The following is a 21473-nucleotide window of genomic DNA, read 5'->3' as shown; positions in this document are numbered from 1 at the left end:
AAGCAACTTGACAAACAGAAACTCAGGAACTCAGAGAATGCTAAGTGATTTAGTAAGTAGGGTTATAGACGCCAACCCAGCCTGTGCATTTGATGTAAACAACCAGTGTGTGCATTCCAGTACATGCCAGGCAAATTCTCCCTCTGATGAAGTCACAAATTCATTGGTGGCTATCTGACCTGTGCTTTAGAATTTATTCTCCTATATGCCTGTGAGTAAGCCTCAAGCAACAAATGTGGATGAAACATGGGAGAGCTTACCTGTATGTAGTGAGAAGCCATAGAAACTATTAGGAGGGGAGAAAAATGACAGAGAATATAACATAACATAATTATTGTTTTATAAAGGGAAGAAAAATGGCAGCACTGTAGAGGACAACCTGGGATGGAGACTATCACAAACAAGAAGATTTGGGTTGCTCTTTCCATGTGCCAGACAAAACCTCAGGAGTGAAGCCCACTGAGGAGGAGAAGAAGACTTTAAGGATATCTGAGAAGAGAATCCCCAGGACCTTGTTGAGAAAATGGTTTTCTGATGCTAAGGTGAATAGGTGGCAACTCTAGGCTCTTGGTGATAAAGAGCTAAAGAAAATTTGCATTTCTATGTAGCATCTGGGTGGATGAGAGGGTGATTTTTAAAATTCTGGCTAGAGAATCCCAGCACTTGGGAGGCAGAGGCAGGAGGATTTCTGAGTTCGAGGCCAGCCTGGTCTACAGAGTGAGTTCCAGGACAGCCAGAGCTATACAGAGAAACCCTGTCTCAAAAAACAAACAAACAAACAAACAAATTCTGGCTAGAAAGCATGGCAGAGTACTAGCTGCTGAAGAGCACTGGCAAAAATTTTAACATTTAGTGGACTCTTATTCCGTCCCTGGAAACATTTCTTTCTTCCTCCTTCCCCATCCCACTTCTTCTTGCCTGGTTTTTTTTTCACCCCTTTATCTCTTCCTAACATGTGCACCAGTTGAAAAAACTCAGACTCCCGTAAGCTTGCTTTAATGGTTATTTCTAACATGTTCACTCTATAAGTGGAAAGTTAATTTCTAGAGTTAGGCTCTGTTCTTCCAGGAGCCTCTGCCTGTATATGCATCATCCTTCTTGCCTAAAGTGTGTCTTTTCTACAACTCTGTTGCATAGCTAACACTCATATAATTACCTTTTAGCATCCGAATGTCCCTCCATGACCCTTTACATCCTGCTGATGTCCAGTAGGACACTCTGCACCTCCATTAGCATCTATTTCTCCTATAGCTACTGGAACTGCTTGGTTACAAGCTTGTCTTCTTAAGCAAGATAGGATTACCGTTTTGTGTATTTCTGATGCTAAGGTGAATAGGTGGCAAATAGTACAAGTTTAAAATGCACAGTGAATAAATAATCGATAAGTGAGTCTAAGTCATGAGAAATGGCTAAGTGACAAGCCTCAGATAGGAAGGCCTTAAAACGACAGAACACTGCCATGCTTTAACAGCTGAGGACTGGAGCCTCACCTGGAATATAAATATCCCTAACGGGGCATGTCCACAAACCTCAGCTGAGATGTAGCTGGAATGAAAGAAGGTCTTTATGACTTTTTAATGAGGAATACGGGGGCATACACATTCCAGGTAGGATTCTCTTTGAGAAGACTCAGGAAAACATACCCCAGTTCTCTTATTAAAGAGCATCTAGTGCAGTGGTCCTCAACCTTCTAATCCTGTGATGCTTTAATACACTTTCTCATGTTGTGGTGACCTCTATAGCCATATAATTTTTGTTGCTAACTCATAACTGTAATTTTGCTACTTTCTTAAATTATAAGGATCTGTGTTTTCTGATGGTCTCAGGTGACCCCTGTGCAAGAGCCAGGGTGTCAAATGACCCACAGGTTGAGAAACATGAGGATCATCTATGCTTTGAGCTCTTCATGTACTATTCATTTTTATAGACCATCCCTTTATTATATATATTTGACTCCTTTTGGTCTTCTATATAACTTTGTGATATAATTTTTTTATGTGTGAAAACACTTATGAGAGAACAACCGAACATGGACCCTAGATTCAACAAATAAAATAAGTATAGGTTTCCCTATTAAGATTTTAGATAAAAGAATAAAATCAACTTTACCTCAATAACAAGTGATCTTAATACAGCTGTACTGTGTAGAATATCTGATAGATTCTAATTGCTAACTTATCTTTGCCTGTAACCAGCTATAGTGTGTTTGATCCTGAAGTTTTATCTCCTGTTAACCTTCTGTCAAGAATTAAGGAGCTCCTGTGGACCCTGCCCATCTTGTACTCCAACCTGAGTTCAAGCAAACGTGAATACAGAATACCAACGTTTCCTTCAGAGGCCAATAAGAAATAAAAAACGTTAATACAAGGAACAGAGGAGATGCAGATGGATTGGTGAATTAGGCTGGGGACTGCAGCACCAATGGCCTGGTCTAGGCACTTTATCAGAGCAGCTCAGGGGTGCCAGTGAAAATAACATCAGAGTTACAAGCAGATTCTTTGGAATCACACAACTTTGGGTCCAATACTTTGTCCTGTCTCACACAGGATTTGTAACCTTGGACAAACTACCTAATCTTTCTAAACTTGTATTTCATTATATAAAGTAAAGATAATAATGGTGGCTTCAGACAACTTTGTTTATGTGTTTTATCTAATTTATGATATAGCCAAAATATTCTGTTAGGAATAGTAGTCTTAATCTCAATGTTTCTTGCACAGTTAAGTGTCATTTATTTCCTGAGACAATCCCAGTGAAAGGGGTGAGATTATATGAAATAAATTGTCAGGGAAAGGAAGATAAAATATAGGAAAGAAGGAGCTAAAATGTTCTTCTTGCATTTGCATACTTCCTAACCAAATTGGACACATGTTCTAGAAAAAGAGCCTCTGCATCCTTTTACCAGCTTATGTAAAACCCTTCTTCATTTTCTCCTTATCTAAAGCAAGTTCATTTGATTGTGTCTATGGGTGACAAGGCACAGATGATTAACTGCTATTAGCTAGACGTGCATGAAAGGCTCCTTACAGATTATCAGACATTTCATCATTGTTATTTAATGTACTACGGAGACATAGGACAGAAAATATATTGTCCTGCTTTTATAGATAAAGCAGCTGAAGCTCAGAGTGGTACCAGTCATTGTCACACAGATAGTGGTTGACAGAGCTACTTGAGGCATCCAGGTTAGGTTTCTCCTCTCAAAAGTATTCCTTAAATAATTCATTTATTTCATATTAATTAGTTATCTTCTATATGCAGACCACTTGCTGAAATCTGCTACTTATAGCTAGCAATGTCCTTTTCTTGCTATCCAACCAATGAAAACAGTTCACTCAAAGTTTTACCAGCTCTATCTCATTTATATCCCAAAAAGACATCAGAATTTTGCCATAGTTGCATTGTCTATAGCTTTTGCTACCCTGTAGTGTATTTTTAAAAAGCCCGTCTGGATTGTTCTTACATACTATTTTTTTTTCTCAGCAAACTCAACCACATGGCAGAATCCATGACACAGCTCATAGAAGTCACAATATAAGCACAGTGTTCCATTATAAGCAGTGTAGCAAATGCCAAGAGGCTAGCTTAATGAAGGCTTCCTGATGGTAGAGACTGTCTACACAGCAAATTTTAAGGAGGTTGAGTGTCCAGTCTTTGAGAGGAATAGCTCAAAAGACCTTTTTAAGTATGTACTTATTTATTTTTGACAATTTTTAGATAGATAATTAGAAAAGACAGGAGATATGTGATAGATAGATAGATAGATAGATAGATAGATAGATAGATAGATAGATAGATTCACAGGATGTAGGAAGAGAGAACAATTAAAGTCATTAACTCTTGGACAATGAAATTAAAGGTTCTAAGGGCAGTTAAAGAAGAAAGAAGATCCACCTAGAGTAAGGTACAATGGATATCATAATAATTACACAGAATGTGTACATTGGACACAAGCCAGAGGAAGAAATTGTAATGCTCCAGAGAGAGGAGATGGGGACGTTATTCCAGCAATAAGAAAGAGTATGAACAGAGACAAAGAAATATGCTCTGAGAGAGCATGTTTACCCGTGAATGGGAAGTCAGCTCCAAACATGGAGACTCCCATGCACTAATGGGTACATAGAACATATTGTTAACATGATGTTTTACTTGATGCTTAATAATTTACATAATATCTATTGAGACTTGCACTGAAACTTTACCTCAAAGATATAGTTCAGTGTTGTAGATAGGTACACATTAGAAAATTTCCCCATCTGAAAAACCTTTATTTTATCCAGTGTATACTCTTGGTGACTTTGTAAAATAACTTTTTGTAAATTTTATAAAATTTGTAAAAATATATTTTGTGTGAATAGAAGGCTTAGCTTATAAGCTCCAAAGTATAATTTCAAGTCAGATATTGTGATATTTCTTGCAATATTCATTCAGCTTAAGAGAAGCTATTTGTAATTGATAAATGGTGGGAAATGGAATGTCAGTTTTCTTCAGTGGAGTTATGGTAGATCTATCAACCACACTCCTAGGCAAGCCTCCTTGCCCAGGAGCAGTTAGTTAATCAACAAAAACTGGACATTATGCTTATTTTGTTTGCTTGCTAGTTTCTATTTATTCAAGAGAGAGAAAGAATATGAAGTTGGGTGGGTAGGGATGGGGGGAGGATCTGGGGTGGGAGAAATAATATGATTAAAATATAGCATATGAAATTCTTAAAGAATAAACAAAACTTTATTTAAAAAATAAATAATGAATTAAAAATGTTTTGTCTATGCATGGCCTTTTCTGTTCCCCAACAAATGTTTGCATTTTTTCTAGTTATGTGAGTAAGATCATAGGCATTCAGAAGAAAATTATATTGTATATATAAAGTCTGTTTAACAAAAGGTGCCAATATAAACAGATATCTACAAACTCAGATCCACATCTCTCACCCTGTGCAGCATGAAAAAAAAAAGAGCAATTAAAATGAATCAAGTGCACTAACTGAAAACAAAAAAAAATGCTGATTCTTTCAGCAGAAAACACAGGAAATGCACTTGAGGTTGTAGGTAGAGGCAAGGACTTTCTGAAGCAGTGTGTGGGAAATATCCCTCTGTATCAGCATTGGGGACTACATGAAATTAAAATGCTTCTGCACAGCAAGCAAACTACGATCAGACAAACAGACAGCCTACGCAATATTAGATACATGTACCACCTATCCCTCAGAGATGAAACTGATATCCAGAATACATAAAGAATAGCAAAAATGAAACACCTAAACCCCAAACTGTCATTTAAAACATGGGCTGATGAATAGATAGATCTGAATAGATGGAACACAAATATCAATGAATATGTATTTTACATATTCAACATCCTCAACCGTGAGGCAAAAAGAAATATGAACCATGTGGATATTTCTATCTTATCACAATTAATCTGGCTATGACCAGGACAACAAATGACAATAGTGACTGATAAGAGTTTGGACAAAGAGGAATCCTTATCCATTGTTGGTGGGAGTGCAAACAAATGCAGCCAATATGGAGGTTCATCAACAAACTGATAAGTAGAGCTATCATACAGCTTAGCTGAACTCTTCTTGGTCATATATACTCAAAAGACCGTATGTGCTATCTAGGAAATGAAAATATGGCCTATATGTATATATATACACACATATATATGTACATATATACACACACACATATATATATGTACATATATACACACACTATATGCCTTTGTTAAACTGCTAAGAAAATGAAATTATGGTTTCTGGAGTGTGGAAAAAGCTGGATAATATTATATTAATAAGGTGCCTTAGTCTCAGAAAGACAAAATTAAATGTTCTGTCACATATGCAAATCCTAACTTTTAATGTTTAGTGAATGTAAATGAGGAGTTACGAGAGTGCTATCAACTACAGAACTTGTTTGTCCACCCTAAGAGAGGAACAAGAAACATAATGAGAAAGTGGAAGTTAAGGCAAAAGTCACATGTGATAGAAAAACTGATGGGAGCCTATTAGGAGTGGAACAAGAGAAACCTTAGAATTGCTCCTGTCTAAAGGAAATATAGGGACAAAGAGAAAATGGGGGGGGGGACGAGAAAATGGAGAAAAGGGAGAAAAAAACAACAACAAAAAAAAGAAACTCAATTACTTTGATTTTGAAAGGCGGGGCAGAGCTCATTGGTAGAGATGTCAGCGCAAGCCGTGTAGATGTCTTGTGCAACTGCCTACATTTCACAGCAGGTGATGTCATCACAACTGTCCTATAAATTGAGCAAAGCTTCAGGTGCACCTTGGCAACTTATCTGCACCAATACCCAGGACAACAGGAATGGCTGTCTCCGTTCTTCGCCTGGTGGTTGTCCTGGGCCTGAGTGCCCTAATCCTGACATGCAGGGCAGGTAAGTGTTTCTGATCACAGCCCAAAAAGCTGGCCATAGTTGTGACTGGGTGGAAGCTAGCACTGATCCAGAGCACTGAAGGGGAGGAGCATTTGGCACCGCAGAAAGAACACTGGGCTGGGCCGTTGGGAACACATCTAATACAGAAAGCAGGTTTTTTTAAGCTAAATTTTTGTTGTATCCTCCATTCTCAGTAAATGTATGATATTTAAAGAATCCTTTCTTATACTTCTAAATGATCAAGCAACACTATTTTTATTATATTACTTTCTTTGATAAATGACTGTGGGGGTGTTTTGATAATTATAACTAATAATATTCAATGATGAAGATCATTAAAGAGAAATGTAAATTAAGGCATGTTATCTAATACCTGTAGATGTTAAACAAATAAAGGAATGGTCTCACAAATTTATCATAAAAATTAAAGAGGCGACAGTTTAGAATAGTGCCTGGTTAATAATAATCACCAAAGAATACTAAACACTATTGTCATCATGTATGATAATTTTTTTAAGTTTGAGGACAGATTTATTAGTGTTTAAAACAAAACACCCCAAGCAGTTTGTATATCTCAGCAGCTTCTTGGCCACAGAAAAATAAGTAATTCTATTTGAGTTACCAGTATGGATATCAGACATGTGGTAGCAGACAGACCCACGGCAGAGAGGGGACTTACGGCATTAAGAAGGCCTACAGTATCTAAACAATCTAAAGTGATACGGGAAGGTACATGCTTAATGTAGAGATAGAAGAAGATGAAAAGTTACACTTTCTGAGTAGTTTAGACAATCTAGCAGAGTCACCAAGTTGCCTGGCTGCAACCAAGTAAGTTACTGTGCTAGGGGTGGGAAATCTGGGAGGGAAATTACAGTATCTCTTTAAGGTGATAATTATTACACTTATCTCGTTGGCATTGCTTGAGGTGAGCTCACCTCCCTTCTTTGTGAGAGGTGGTACCTTAGCCAGGTGATTAACCTAGCACAAGTGGAATGTTAGATCTTTACCCAACCATATATCTATTCTCTTTACTGAAAGGTGTCTTATATTCATGGGCCTTTATTGCTTTATAGCTACTCTCCACTAACTCACTAACTTTAAAATCATTTAGGGACCATATCAGGTATCAGAGACACTCCTTCCCCAAAACACCTCTGGCATCTTTGGTCTCTGGCAAAGACAAGGTTACCATGTGATCCAAATACATTTCTTACTTTTAGTGGAGAAAGAACTGAGTATTCCTAGGTTGTTTTTTGTTTGGTTGGTTGGTTTTGGTTTTTGGTTTTTACCCTAATCTGCTTAGCCAATTTTTACCTCTGTTCTCATTATTCACCCTTCATAAAAAGTAAGTCTAAATGCTTTTCTGGAAGTATGGCAATGACCAATACGGCTTCTTATAGTGAAAGTATGTTGGGCATGGCAGTTGGGGTACCAATGCAGTGGGTCTATCAGAAAGACCTTAAACAGGCATTGATAATTTCATAAAGGCTGTGTTTAGGGAGGAAAGGAAGTCCTTGACTATTGCCTTGAAATAGATGTGAAAGAGAAGTAAAGATGGGATATTAGCATTACAAGCTCTAGACAAATAATCAGGGAAAACTAAAACAGAGGGTATTTTAATAACACCCAAATCAAAGCCCACTAGAATATATTGATGGGCCCACAAAAGCATGCATACATTAGTCTTGTTTTTTTTTTTTTTTAAGTTTTTCTTTTGTCCTACAGATTGGTCTCAAGAGTGATGGACTCAGGATACACATTTTAGGTGCTTCAGTAGCTGCTGAAGTGTATGGAAGTACAGTGTTAGGTCCTGTCCAAATGGTTTCTAGCGGGGGAGAGACAAAGTAGAAATTTATCTATTCCATGATTTTCAGCTGAGCATAACAATGGCCCCAGCTCTCTTGGCTGCAAGTAAGAAGTGCAATGCCAAATTGAACCAACATCCTGATGTCCTTCATCTTGAGTAGCAATTTCCTTATTAAGAAGTAAAGCATCGATGAGAAATGGCTGTCTAAGCAACATCTCATATATACTTGAGCTTAACATTAATGAGTATTAATGATTCCTTGGACAATTAATCAACATACGCCTTAGTCTTTGGCTGTGCTTTCCTGTCAGGTGTTTAAGATCCTGCCAGTGCCCCAAATTAATCATTTTCATTTTGTAATCAAGGCCAGTTGAGGTTCTGATCCTCAGTGGTTTGTTGGAATCCAGAGGAACACCTGTCCTGGCTCCCTTGGCTTTCCTCATACCATTTGTCTCATCTTCTGCTGAAACATCAAAGGCCTTGCTTGGCCATGGCTTCACTTGGAAGCACTAAGGGAGGTTTTTCTTCTATGTTGATCCTCCTGTTTGTAAACTAGGCAGTGGTTATATCACAATCAGTTTTTTCTCCATGGCCTCCCTGAGCAACAGGACAAGTGACTTCAGAGCTACAGGACATGTCCCCTAGGAACCAGTTGACCTTGGAGGTCAAGTAGCAAAGTATTGTCACTTAATCGGCTCTCATAATAATCCTACTAAATAAACACCCCATTTTCTCATTGTCCTTGGTTGGTGTAGATTAGTAAACTAAGCTGGCAGAGGGCAAGCATTTTTAGTACAGGCACAAGTGAAAGTGTCTCTAATTGAGAAATTTTTCCTAGGTTCTTCCCACTGCAACCAAGCATATATGTCTTTTGTGTCCCAGGAGGCACACAGAGGACCGAGAGCACATCATCATTCTCATTTAGCAATTCAACATTTTGTCTGCAGAAGGCTGAATTCTTGACTTGCCTGTGTTCAGGGTATGGCAGAAAGCAGGATGTGTAACCACCTGACAACAGGCCCCTTCATGTGTAGCTAGCAGTACTCACCGCTCCAGATCACCAGTATGAAACCCAGATGAACAATGCAAAAGAATTAGGGCAGAGAGGCACCCAGGAATGTCTGTGTTGACTCTGCTTCTAAAGTTATCAGCACAGTGATGGGAAGGGTGAGATTTATGTTGTAAAGACAATTCTCAGGTAACCTTATAACTTCTGAAACTAGTTAAATAAGTACAGTGTTAAGTGTTAATTTCCTTGCCTATAAGATAACACATTTAGGGACTAGAGATGTGGCTTAGTGGTTAAGGGCACTGTCTGCTCTCCCAGAGGTCCTGAGTTCAATCCCTAGTGTGATGTAGATCTGATACCCTCTTCTAGCATGTAGGTATATATATAGATAAGGCACATATATACATAATATAAATAAATGGATAAGTCATTAAATAAATAAATAACTCTTTAAAAAATACCATAACTATTGATGTTACCACAGAAAATGAGCATGCTTTTATAATCACTTTGTAAAATGTAGAATTCTATATGTTTCTTGTATTTGCACAGAATTTTATAATCACATTCAGTTAAGAAAGGCAGCTGAATACTAAATGTAAATAATGCCTACTCTTTGTTATATTTTAAAATAGAAAATATTTAATTATAGACATTATGAGTTGAGATTTCTGGGCATTCCAATAGCATTTTACATTTTCATAATATTCTAAATGTTAAAGGAAAATGAAGTTACTATAACTGTGTTGCTGTTGTTAATAATAACACTAATGGTACCATAGATAAATTGCTATTAACTTATTCTGTGTCTGATTCTCTGAGAGGTAGTATACTATATATATAAATATATATGTATATATGTATACATACTATATGTATATATATGTATATATATATACATACTATGGTTATATCTCTATATACACATAAACACATATATAATACTTTTCATCCTTACAACATTCCAATGAAGAAACTAAAAGACCGTGGTTAAGTCTAATTTCTAAAAGTACATGAATAATATTTTGCTGAAAGAAAAAAGAAAAATAAGTTTGTGGAACCTTAAACCACGTTGCACAACATATACTAATGCTGATGAATATGCATGTGGCTCAAAGACTGAGACTAGCCCCCAGGTTTCCGTCCTCTAGGGTGTTGAAAAGGTAATATTTAATATTACATTAAGAGTGTGTAAAACTGTTATTTTATTGAAAGGGAGGGGCTCCTACTTTATGTAGGAAATTTTTGCTTTGCACATAGCTGGTAACCTTGGAGAATCATTCTATGAAGGTAATGTAATATAACATGAAGACCATGTATCCTGGAGTTAGATGGAATTCATACACTAGCTCAGTTGCTTTTTCCTGAGTGACTTTAGGTAGTTTGTTTAGTTTCCCAGAGCATCTCAGTTTTCCCTTGGAAACTGTAGCTCCAGCTTGGAGTAAGATAAGAATAAAGGTGTGTGAGGAGATACTAACACAGCACTGCATGGCAGAAACTCTGCAAAAGGAATCTCGCGCTTCTTCTCACAGTGGAAATAAACCCATTCTGGGCACCTTGGTCCCAGACCTTTATGTGAGAATCTCCATCTTTATTTTAAATCTTAAGTAAAAAGGCACTGTATATACTCCACTCTAAAAGAAACCAAACCAAAGCAAACTGTGTTCTAAATAAAAAACTCAACTACTAGATGAATGAATAGTTGATTATTATCAGTTACAAGCCTCAGAAGAAGCAGTCAACCAAATCTTTCTTTATGCCATAGTAAATTATAAGTGCCTACAAAATCTAATACCATTTTTACTAGTAGTTTCTAATTTTGTATAGAGCACAGATTACACACTGTTTTTTCATCATTTGCCAGCCTGGGAAGAGGGGTAGCTACACATTCTTCAAATGAGGCTATGGCTGAAGTGTTAAGGAGTTGAGACTTTATGAATCAAAACTTGTAGTGGGTATGCAGGATAAAGAAAGACACTGATGTGTGTCTTAAATTTTTTTTTTTATACAAACAATGCTTAGTATTGATCTTAAGTTTTATAAACTTCTAGAATAAGGAACAAAATAGATTCTTTGGTTTTTAAACAAAGGAGATCATGACAATAAATGAACTTTTCTAAAATTCATTTTTTTCTAGCACTTATAGTTGCTTCAGTAAAAAAAAAATGAAACTAATTTTCTTATAAATTTGTATTTTCAAGTAAGCAATGTACTATTGTTAATGTAATTCTACCCTATATAACTTTTATCAGCCTTATCCCAAAAATAATTTGATATTTAACAAAAAACGACCAAGGCACCAAGTAATTTTATGTAGAGTCTGGCCGTATTATAGTCCTGTTTATAAAATGAAAAAGGAAAGGTCCTACCTCATCATATTATCTGGATTCAGAGAGAAGGCAACTCACTGTAGTTTAATGCCACTCTTCAAGGCCTTTTCATATCATGAAAATGATGACTGTTAACAGCCAAGGGACACACGTGCATCCTCCATCATGGCTGATCAAGGACTGGGTGAATGAGCTCTAGAGCCATGCTTTGGGTTCCTTCTTTATCGTGCTTTTACACAGCCTTCTAGCCCTTAAAGATTTCAGTATCTCCATCTAATAAGCTAGAAATTGCATATCTTACATCATTACCCAGAAAGAAAAATTACATGGCATTTGTAAAACTATTGTTTATAAACCAAATAAATGATATAAAATGACAAAAATGTTTATCATTTATCTTCTGTTCATCATAAAAAAATCAATAAAAATAAAATATCATAAAATATCATATAAATAAAAAATATAAATATATTTTTATATAAAAATATAAAAATAAATATAAATAATAATTTATAAATAAAAAATAAATTATATAAAAAATGTATCATAAAAAAGTACAAGCTGCATACTTTTCCCACAAAGAACACAGTTTATCACAGAATACTATAAAAATTTAGATTTTGATATCAAACAAAGATGGCATTTGATTATATTTCTATAACCTAGCAATTCTTTCTCTGAGAAGCAGCATTGAAAAATCTCTGTCTAACTTCATTTCTTCCAATTTAAATTGGCTTGGTTATTTTCATACTTCATAGAATTGTGATATTAAAGGAATACAATATATGTGAACTTTCTGCTAGAGGTATGCTCAGGAAAACTACCCATGAAGATTTTATTTTCCCTATTTCCATTACCATTGCTACAGGAACCACATGGAAACACTAGTGGCCTACATTACATTGAGCACCTATGTTTTCTGTATCTTAAGGCTGGCACTGACATTAGGTACATTAGCTATCTCCTTAACTGTACAGACTAATTATTGTACCTGTAGATAAGAGCGTCTCTCCATCCTTATTAGAGAAGCCTCTACTTGGAGCAGATAGTAATTAACTCAGAGACACCCTCTGACTTGTCAACATGCAGAGAACAAGACAGTGGAGTGTTCACCCCCAAACTGGACATTCATATCCTATGATTGTTCCCCAAGGTTCAAGGATCATCATGGAAGAGGAGTTGGAAAGATTGTAAAAGCCAGACATGGTTGATAACATCAGAAAACATTGTTTTTCAGACACACTAGGAAAGATACACACAAACTCACAAGAGTTGTGACAATATGCCCAAGACCTTCGCAAGCCATGCAAAGTAAAATCTCAGCATAGAAGGGGGCATCCTCACATTAAACCCAACACTGGCTGAAGAACTCATAGCATTTGAGGTTTCTGAGAAAAGTCAGTTTTCTTTAACACCTCACTCTAATAGGCTGACTGGATACCAGTACATGCCCAAGTCCCAGAACTAGCTGATAAACAGAAACTGTTCTGAGATTAGAATTAAATGAGATAATGTTGTAAAAACTGGAAGGTGTAATTAATGGCATAATTTGGTACCAGGCGGATAGCCAGGAGCTCAAGAGCTCCTAAGTGAGAAACAGATTTTCCTTTTTTGTTGCTTAGAATCACATCTGACTCTCTTTTCTGTTTATTACTTTTGTTTACAGATGACAACCCAAATGATAATGACAAGCCGGATGAGAAATCAGACAACAATCCAGATGACTCCAGTAAAAATCCAGAGCCAGGGTTCCCCAAATTCTTAAGCATCCTGGGTTCTGAGATCATTGAAAATGCAGTGGACTTCATCCTTCGCTCCATGTCCAGAGGATCGTAAGCACTGACATTAATCTTGTTTTGCCAGCTTATTGTAGATAATGACCACACTCCTGAAAACTAGTGAAATGGAACAAATGCATCCATTATATTTTATTGAAACAGGAGTCCCTCTACCTTAAGCTACATTTTATATATGAATTAATTTCCCTGAATTTTGCTGGTATGAGAACACTTCGTTGATATCTTTATCATATGCTTTAAAAATCCAGGACCATCATAAGAAGGCAGAAGAATGCAGAATCAAAACTTGGAAGACAAGTTTTGGTCCTGATGATGAATGTTATGAGTACTGTGTTTGGTTTTGAGTTTGGGTAGCAAGTAGAGAATAGATAAAATAACTGATAATCTCTTATTGGAAGTGAGCTGCAGAACTCTCAGGATCAGTGTGTTGGCCACCATGAAGGATGATCTAGCCCAGATTCCTTCTAATATTCTCAGCCTGCTTTCTAATAGTCCTTGGATTTGACAGAGCTTGGTTCTCACATGACCTCTCCTTGTTCTTCATACTTCTTTCACTCTGTGACCCCCTAAAGCTGTTATTCTTTAATTTGTGTTTACATAGACACCCAACCAGAATTTGAGAAAACTGCTTTATTATCTACCAGCTTCAAAATACAGTGGAGAATTGTTTGAATTGGTCTTCCATAGCATATGTACCAAAAACCAAGGCTAAGGGTGCACATATTTTAAAAATCTTTCTGAGTAATTCTGATATGAAAGCCATACCTAACCATTCATAGCTGAGCCCTAATGTTCTATGAAGCCTGAAAATTGTGTTCGTATTTTATTTAAATACAGATTCTCATGTTTTCCTGGAGTATCCTTGGCTTCTTATACTCAACAAACAATAAATCAACATCCATTATAAAGGAGTAGTTGAGGCTCATCTAGTAATCTTTGATATGCTTCAATCAATGAATTTGGTTGTATGGTATTCTGCATATGATTTTTCTCCACACATTGTTGAAACTCAAAGATAATTTTATATTATTATTACATTTCTTTTTTGTGGAAGTTTTATTTGCATCTGTTGCCTCCTTATGATTATTAACAGAAACAGGATGGAAAGTAATAAGTAAAGCATTCAACGAATGCATAATAAAAAATAGCTAATAATGTCACATCAAAAACATACCAAAGCAAGGAGACAGAGTAATTGCTCCTTTGTTCTCTTTCACTAGGGAAGTCCCCTTATGCAAAATGTAAACTATGCCATCGTAAGTTTATTATCTGCTCCATTTGGGACCTGTAAGGTCTAAGCTCAGAAATGTTACCTTCTTGTCTATGCTTATTACATTCAGAACTGATTCCCCCTTTGTGCTACTAGAGGTTTGGATAAGGTCAGGACTTAGTGTTGCATAAGTGTTCCCTTGTACCTTAAATGTTCTATGTATTGCTTGTGAGAACTATAAACTATTGTTAAAATCTTGGGTCTTACTTCAGTGCTATGGAGGAACATCTAGAGAAGAAAATTATGCCTCAGTTCTGATGAGCAGGCTTAGTTTTGAGCACAGCAGCACAGGTCTGTAAGCCAGACTACTTGGGAGGTTGAGGCAGGAGGATCACAAGTATGATGCTAAATTAAGGAACAAGTGAGACTCCATTTCAAAAAATAATGAAAATTAAAAAATTAAATTTAAAAAAATTTAAGAAAGTAAAGGAAAAATGAGACAATGTGGTAGATGTGGTCATATTAACATTCCTGTAAGTCTACCTAACTCCTGCTCTCTCTTCTCTTTTTCAAGAAGTTTTATGGAACTTGAAGGCGACCCTGGAGAGAAACCTTCAAAAGTGACTTCCTAAGGTGATTTTTAACTTGAATAAAAGTAAAATAGAATAGTAGACAAAGAAAACAAGGGTTTGGATAATTATATTCTTTGATTTTTGGAAACTCATGCATAAATATAACCAGACAGGTTAGGTTTTGGTTCCTTCTTTATTCTAATTGCAGTTTGTCTCTAAAGTTACATTAAAATCCCTATATTGTTATCATCTTGTGTGCCAGCATCCCATTAGGCTCTTAAAGGAGGAAGCCGAGTGTGGTGTGAGGGGTAAAGAGGTCTGGTCCATGCTATATTTCTCTTAAGAACCTGCTGTTAGGTTTCTGTCCCTTTGACAAATACCTGACATTTGCCGGGCAGTGGTGGCGCACGCCTTTAATCCCAGCACTTGGGAGGCAGAGGCAGGTGGATTTCCGAGTTCGAGGCCAGCCTGGTCTACAAAGTGAGTTCCAGAACAGCCAGGGCTATACAGAGAAACCCTGTCTCGAAAGACCAAAGAAAAAAAACCAAAAACAAAACAAAAAACAAAAAACAAAAACAAAAAAGACAAATACCTGACATAATCAGGTTATAAAAACAATCTTTGATTTTTGTGTCTCAGTGGTCATGGTTTTGATCTCCAATAATTGATATCACTGCTTTGGGCCAATAGTGAGGCAGTGAATCATAGCAGAGACTGGTGATCCATTCAGTGTATCAAAGCAGGGGCCTATGGACCCCTCAGCTCATGTCCATGAAGAGAAAGAGGAACAAACTAGAAACCCATAATCACGTTCCTGTCACACTTTCAAAGGTGAAGACTTTCCACCTGCCCCCACCCTTTCATCTTTTTAACCATCTCAAATATCACTAAGCCAGGGACCAAGTCTTTTAAATCTAGACATTTGGGAGAACATTCCACATCCAAACTCTAGCTTACTTTGTACACGTTCATCTATAAAATAAGAGGACAGCACACACTTAAATCAAAATCTAAGGACCAGGCAGTCATGCAGTTGGTCAGTAATAATAGGAAGAGTGGAATTGACTGAGGCTAACACATGGAGAAAGCACTAATCATTTCTTTGTCATACACATTTCTTTTATGGTTGGAATACCCAGAGCACCCATTTTTTTTTTTACTCAATAATATCCTGAGAACTTAAGTTGAAATATACAAACAAACATTTTAGCTATGAAAGAGTAGTACCACTACCTACATGAAATGAGTTCCTGCCCCATTTTAAGTGCTGGATATATAACTAATTTATAGTCTTTGTGAAAGACAAGCATTACTATTTTAAGTTTCACAAGTGGGGAAATGAAGGCTTGGCCATGTTGTTGATATGACCATATTAATAAGGAAGGAGGAAAAGACTAGGACTTGCACCTCATGCCAAGATTTTGTATCCTATATCTAAGCCATATATCACTACTAGAGAGCAGAGAGTAGCCTCGAAGGAAGCAGCTGAGACTAATGATTAAGCCTTGATGCATGCTAAATAAAACACTTCCCTGTTGATTAGTTGATGTCTCTGATGTACATCTCCAGAATCATGGCCTTTCTCAACTTCTGTTGCCATCTAGGCTGGGAAAGTTCCTTTTATCTGCTGGTTCCATTTCATAATTTGGGTGTGGTCAATGTGAGTTCAGAAAGCCACTCGTACATTACCCTAGAACATAGTTTACTTTATCATAAGCTTTTAAGGATGGGATAAGGCTTGGACATTGTAATCAAGATATGCCCAAGACACATAATCCTGCCTTGCTCCCAAAGCCAGATAAGCTTCTAAAAGCACCGACTTGTGTGCTCATGTTTCCATCTTCTCCTCAGGGAAAAGTTTTCCTCTAGTTTCAAGTGCCCAAATACTTGTTTTCATTCAGGCATCTACTCCACACTTGCAATCATTTGTGGCCATAGCCCAAATCCTTGCAGGACCAATCTGGGCTTTGGTGTAGAAGGAATAAAGTAGATGAGGCAACAAGAGGAGTAAACGACCATGCTGGTACAAGTTCATCATGTACCGTGGACATCTGCTGTCTATACTTCCATCAACAGGAAGCCCTGCCTCCCTAAGCCTCATTTCTTTCTTTTGAGTTTGAAATACTAAAGAAATGTCATGGTTCCTAAGAATAATGGTGAGATTTCTTTTTTTAGCTATACATTTTTAAAAAAGATGTAAACAGAGAGATTTCTTAATGAACTCTAGATGCTCTCATGATCCAAGAGGAGTGATTTAATATGGAGTTGTAAATAAATAAATAAATAAACAAATAATTGATTGATTGTGTGTTGATGAAGAAAGGGCACTATGGAGATCAGAAAAATAATAATGCTCCATTAACTGAACACCTAAGATCCCCTCACCCTCAGCTTTAGCTCCCCAACACTGATGTTGCTTTCAACAGGCTTAGGGTTTCCAAAATATTGTTGCCCTCCATTACTTGAAGTCAACTAGATTCAATATATTCCCTTTCTTTCTTTCTTTCTTTCTTTCTTTCTTTCTTTCTTTCTTTCTTTCTTTCTTCCTTCCTTCCTTTCTTTCTTTCTTTCTTTCTTCCTTTCTTTCTTTCTTCCTTTCTTTCTTCCTTTTTCTCTGTCTCTCTTTTTTTGGTCTTAAGTCATTTGTCTATATACTTTCATTTCTCAAAAAAACCTGACAAACCCCATTAGATAATTAAGATCTTCAGAAGAAATAGATTAGAATGTCCTTTATTAATTTTAATTTCTATGTACATTACTTGGATTAAGAAAACATATAGTTTGGATACACAAATCTTGTGCTTAGATTTACTATGTCCTACCTAAAAATAAGTAAATTAAATAAAATGTTCTGGTGCAAATGATGACCAGAATTAAATTTGGGCACACTATTGCATCTCCTTGGGTCAGCTTGCTCTCCTCCAGTCATGAGATGGATGCGACTGCTGTGTCTCTTCCTTCTGCCAAATATCCAAATCATAGTGAAAGTAATGTCTCTTAACAGTTCTTAAGATTGTTCTTCATGCATCCCATCCTCGTCCCTGTTGCTGTGTCTTTGCTTCTGTATCCTGATTTTTGTTGGGGGGTTGTTTGTTTCTGTTACTTTAGTTAATTATTTCCTCAAACATGTATGGCCATTGATTTTATTGCAAGTTCTCTCATGCTTCAAAGTGCAGAAGCATTAACATTTTAATGAAAAGGTAGAAAGACTTAGGTCTATTTGCTAAATCAGAAAGTCAATTGTTCTCTCTATTTGTGTTTTGAAGGTCACACCCATTTGGCAATTATACAAATCAAGGACAGCCAGATCCTGAAAATCCAGTTCTGTTTCACAATTCCTGCAGATTCAAAGACCTCAAGATAGCTCCCAGCAAGTCACTGGGAATTGAGCCCCAGTTTCAGCCAAATACAATTCATTTGAGCTCTTTGACTTTGTACTCCTCTTCTGCAAAGTCAGAAAATAAGTATCCTCTTATAGTTTTAGAATTACACACCTGGCTTCATAGAGAATTTGTTGTTCCTTGGAATTTTCCATGCTGTGTTTCATTTTCTAATGAGGGAAAAATGAGACTATACATTACATATGCATATGTGCAAAAGCTAGGTCAAGGCTTCTTCATATTTGCAATTCATACATATTAATGGACTCTAGAAGATAAAATAACACATTTAAAATAAAAATGACAGTATGTAGTAGAGAGAGGACTTAATTCTTACTCCAAAAAAAATTTGGTTCTTAATTTCTAAAGCTATATGAAGTTTCAATATTTTACAGATTTTTTAAAAAGTTTTCCATTCAAAATTTTTTGAGCCATATATCCTGTGTTGCAGAATTAAAAGCTGGACATCTTCTTTTCATTCAAATGTCTATCTTCCATGATCATTATTACTCTTCTAGAATGCACAGTGCTTGAATTGCTGAGTGCAGCCGTTTCACACTGGCTCATCGGGGAACAGAGCTGAGTCCTTAACAGCAACAGCAGTCCATTTGACAGACACATTCCCCAAGAGTGACCTAATGTGTTCAAGGGGACAAGACTGAAGTCATGGGGCAAGATAAACATGGCAGCACTGGGGTCTAGAATACCAACCCATCCTGGTTCCTCTATTCAGCTCACCAGAGTTGTTCCTCCGTCCTGTCTTTCTCAAGCACCACTCCTATTTCCAATCTTAGCCTGAAGGCAACCAATAACTCTTGCTTGTCTCACTTGCTTTTTTTTTTTTTTTTTAAAAAAAATGTATCTGTGATAGGTTTGCATACAGCACAAAGAACTTTTAATGATATTGGTGGATGGAATATTGAACCTAATAGGAAAAGAAAATGAAATGAGATTAAATGAGGATGAATATTCCATTATATGGTGAGTTGTGATAGTCTGTCCTTTGCATTTTGATGAATGATATCAGTTTCAACTATAATATCCTTCTTAGCCAAGTTATCTAAATATGTATTAAACTCAGCTTCTGACTATTAGAATGCTTCTTTCTACCAAATGTGATTCTAAAATCTCTTTTCATAGTTTTTGTTTGGAGGGGGTTGACAGTGTTTGTTTATTGCACTGTGGGATACAAGCATCCCAGAGACTTTTACATGTAGGCAAGTCTTTTTCCACTGAGTTGCAACCTCTATGGTGTGTGTGTGTGTGTGTGTGTGTGTGTGTGTGTGTGTGTGTGTGGTGGGTGTATGAACCTATGTGACACCAGGAGCCACTGAGCCACTGATAGTGTGAAGACCAGAGGAGAGCATCCATCAGACTTCTCTATTTTTATCACTCTGCCTTAATTCTTTGAGATGGGGTGTTTCCTTGAATATGCAACTTGAGTGTGTTGACTGATTGGCAGTCCAAGTAAGCCTCTTGTTTCCACCCTCCATAATGCTGGGTTTACAGGTCTGGGCAAGAACTTAGTATGTATATACCATATATTATATAGTATATAGCTTGTTACTTGGGTGCTGGGTCCAAAATTAAGTTGCACACCAAGCACTATTAACCACTAAGGTATATCCTTAGCCTCTTTTAGACTTTAATTCAAGAATTTATACCTATGCAGTAAATTTACTGCAGCAAATCAGTGCAATACCCATGAAAACAACACACTTCTGTCATCCATTTGAATTGACCCTTTCAGGATGGGATAAGAACAGGGTACAATGTCAACACTGGATTTGGAGAGAGGCTACATAGTTGCTGTTCAAGAACTCCAGTAAGACTCAGTTCTTTACAGAACATTTTCTCAACCTCTGCTGTTATCTATCCCCAACTCTTAATAAGATCCATATATTCAAGCGTCAAATACATTTATTTTGAAAAAACAAAGCTTTCTTTCACATGAATAATGTTCTTTTTTTTTTCTTTTATGAGCTTGTGGCCTCACTAAAACTTCATAATCACTGTGTGATTGAAGAAAGATAGTGAGGCTCCCTACATTCAGCAGGGATCAAGTACAGGATACCAAAAGACAGGAAGAGAAACCAGGTGACCACCAAACAGGCAAACGGTGTAAACGGAGCATCTGCAACATCCTGTGGACATGGTTCACAGCACTGTTACTCTGACCTCACAAGTTCCTGCCTTGACTCCAGAGCCTGTGGAGTCAGCATTACGCCCTTCTCGGAAGCGCTTGGTGGAAAGCTTCTTTTAAATAGAATTCAAATCGTATCACTTCCTCCCACCACTCTCCATCTTATTTTTCTGGGAAAAAAACTTATGTTTTAGTTACCTCACAGTGGTTAATCCTGCCAGAGCTGCCCCCTTTCCATCCCTTCTCCTATATCCCATCCCTTTGCCCCTTCTCTCCAGGCACATGGAAGGAAACTTCAAGCATTTCTAGAAGGTTCTTTTTCACCCTTGAAAGTCCTTTGCTATTACCCTTATTTAACATATTGCCATACAGTAGCAGTAAGAGGCTTGGTCTTCATTTCATTAAATTATTTCTCCAAGATTAGCTTCTCAGAAAGCTCATTATAGGTTCTAGTGTTTAAAATCACATCTGCTAGATAGTATTCCTACGCCACTTGGGATGTCTCATTTCATTCCATCAAGTCCATCTCTTAACATGATCTTTAAACTTGATTTATTTCATTTATTCATTATAATGTTGTATTTACACATTTATAAATACAAAAGTATAAACATGTCTGTAACAATTAATGAAAAAAGAGGCCATGAATCTACAAGAAAGCAAGGAAAATCACATGGGATGGTTTTAATGAAGGAAAGGGAAAAGGGAAATGATATAAATCTAATATAATCTGAAAAAATTAAAGAAATAATTTTTTTATCTCTTTGTTGTTTGTTTTCCTAGCTAGGGTTTCTCTGTGTATTTCTGGCTGTCCTGGGACTCATTCT

General features: G+C 36.7%; 1 protein-coding gene and 1 long non-coding RNA gene across 3 annotated transcripts; both read left to right on the top strand.

The window, feature by feature from the left end:
* The first annotated feature begins 215 nt into the window (after positions 1 to 215).
* LOC116087614 lies at positions 216 to 2477 on the top strand. The gene is made up of 3 exons (XR_004117513.1): positions 216 to 262; positions 348 to 542; positions 2196 to 2477. It is a non-coding gene; the product is annotated as an uncharacterized LOC116087614 (long non-coding RNA).
* Positions 2478 to 6263: 3786 nt separating this feature from the next.
* On the top strand, positions 6264 to 19613 carry CUNH5orf46 (chromosome unknown C5orf46 homolog). Of its 2 annotated transcripts, none has more exons than XM_031365604.1 (4): positions 6264 to 6396; positions 13209 to 13374; positions 15129 to 15184; positions 18390 to 19613. In XM_031365604.1, the coding sequence occupies exons 1-3, from the start codon at positions 6327 to 6329 to the stop codon at positions 15181 to 15183; spliced, it is 291 nt and encodes a 96-aa protein (XP_031221464.1). In that variant the 5' UTR covers positions 6264 to 6326; the 3' UTR covers position 15184; positions 18390 to 19613. The 2 variants fall into 2 exon arrangements, with proteins under 2 accessions (XP_031221464.1, XP_031221463.1); XM_031365603.1 differs by having other exon boundaries at positions 15126 to 15184.
* The last annotated feature ends 1860 nt before the right edge of the window (positions 19614 to 21473 follow it).

Source organism: Mastomys coucha, unplaced genomic scaffold (assembly GCF_008632895.1).
Source record: "Mastomys coucha isolate ucsf_1 unplaced genomic scaffold, UCSF_Mcou_1 pScaffold13, whole genome shotgun sequence".
Lineage (NCBI taxonomy): Eukaryota > Metazoa > Chordata > Mammalia > Rodentia > Muridae > Mastomys > Mastomys coucha.
This window is presented reverse-complemented; position numbering and strand designations above follow the sequence as displayed.

Bases quoted from the DNA above. Each gene is read 5' to 3' on its own strand.
- CUNH5orf46 (XM_031365603.1), top strand. From the start codon at position 6,327: ATGGCTGTCTCCGTTCTTCGCCTGGTGGTTGTCCTGGGCCTGAGTGCC. The intron at 6,397-13,208 runs GTAAGTGTTTCT...TTTTGTTTACAG, and splicing joins AATCCTGACATGCAGGGCAG to ATGACAACCCAAATGATAAT. The intron at 13,375-15,125 runs GTAAGCACTGAC...CTCTTTTTCAAG, and splicing joins CGCTCCATGTCCAGAGGATC to AAGTTTTATGGAACTTGAAG.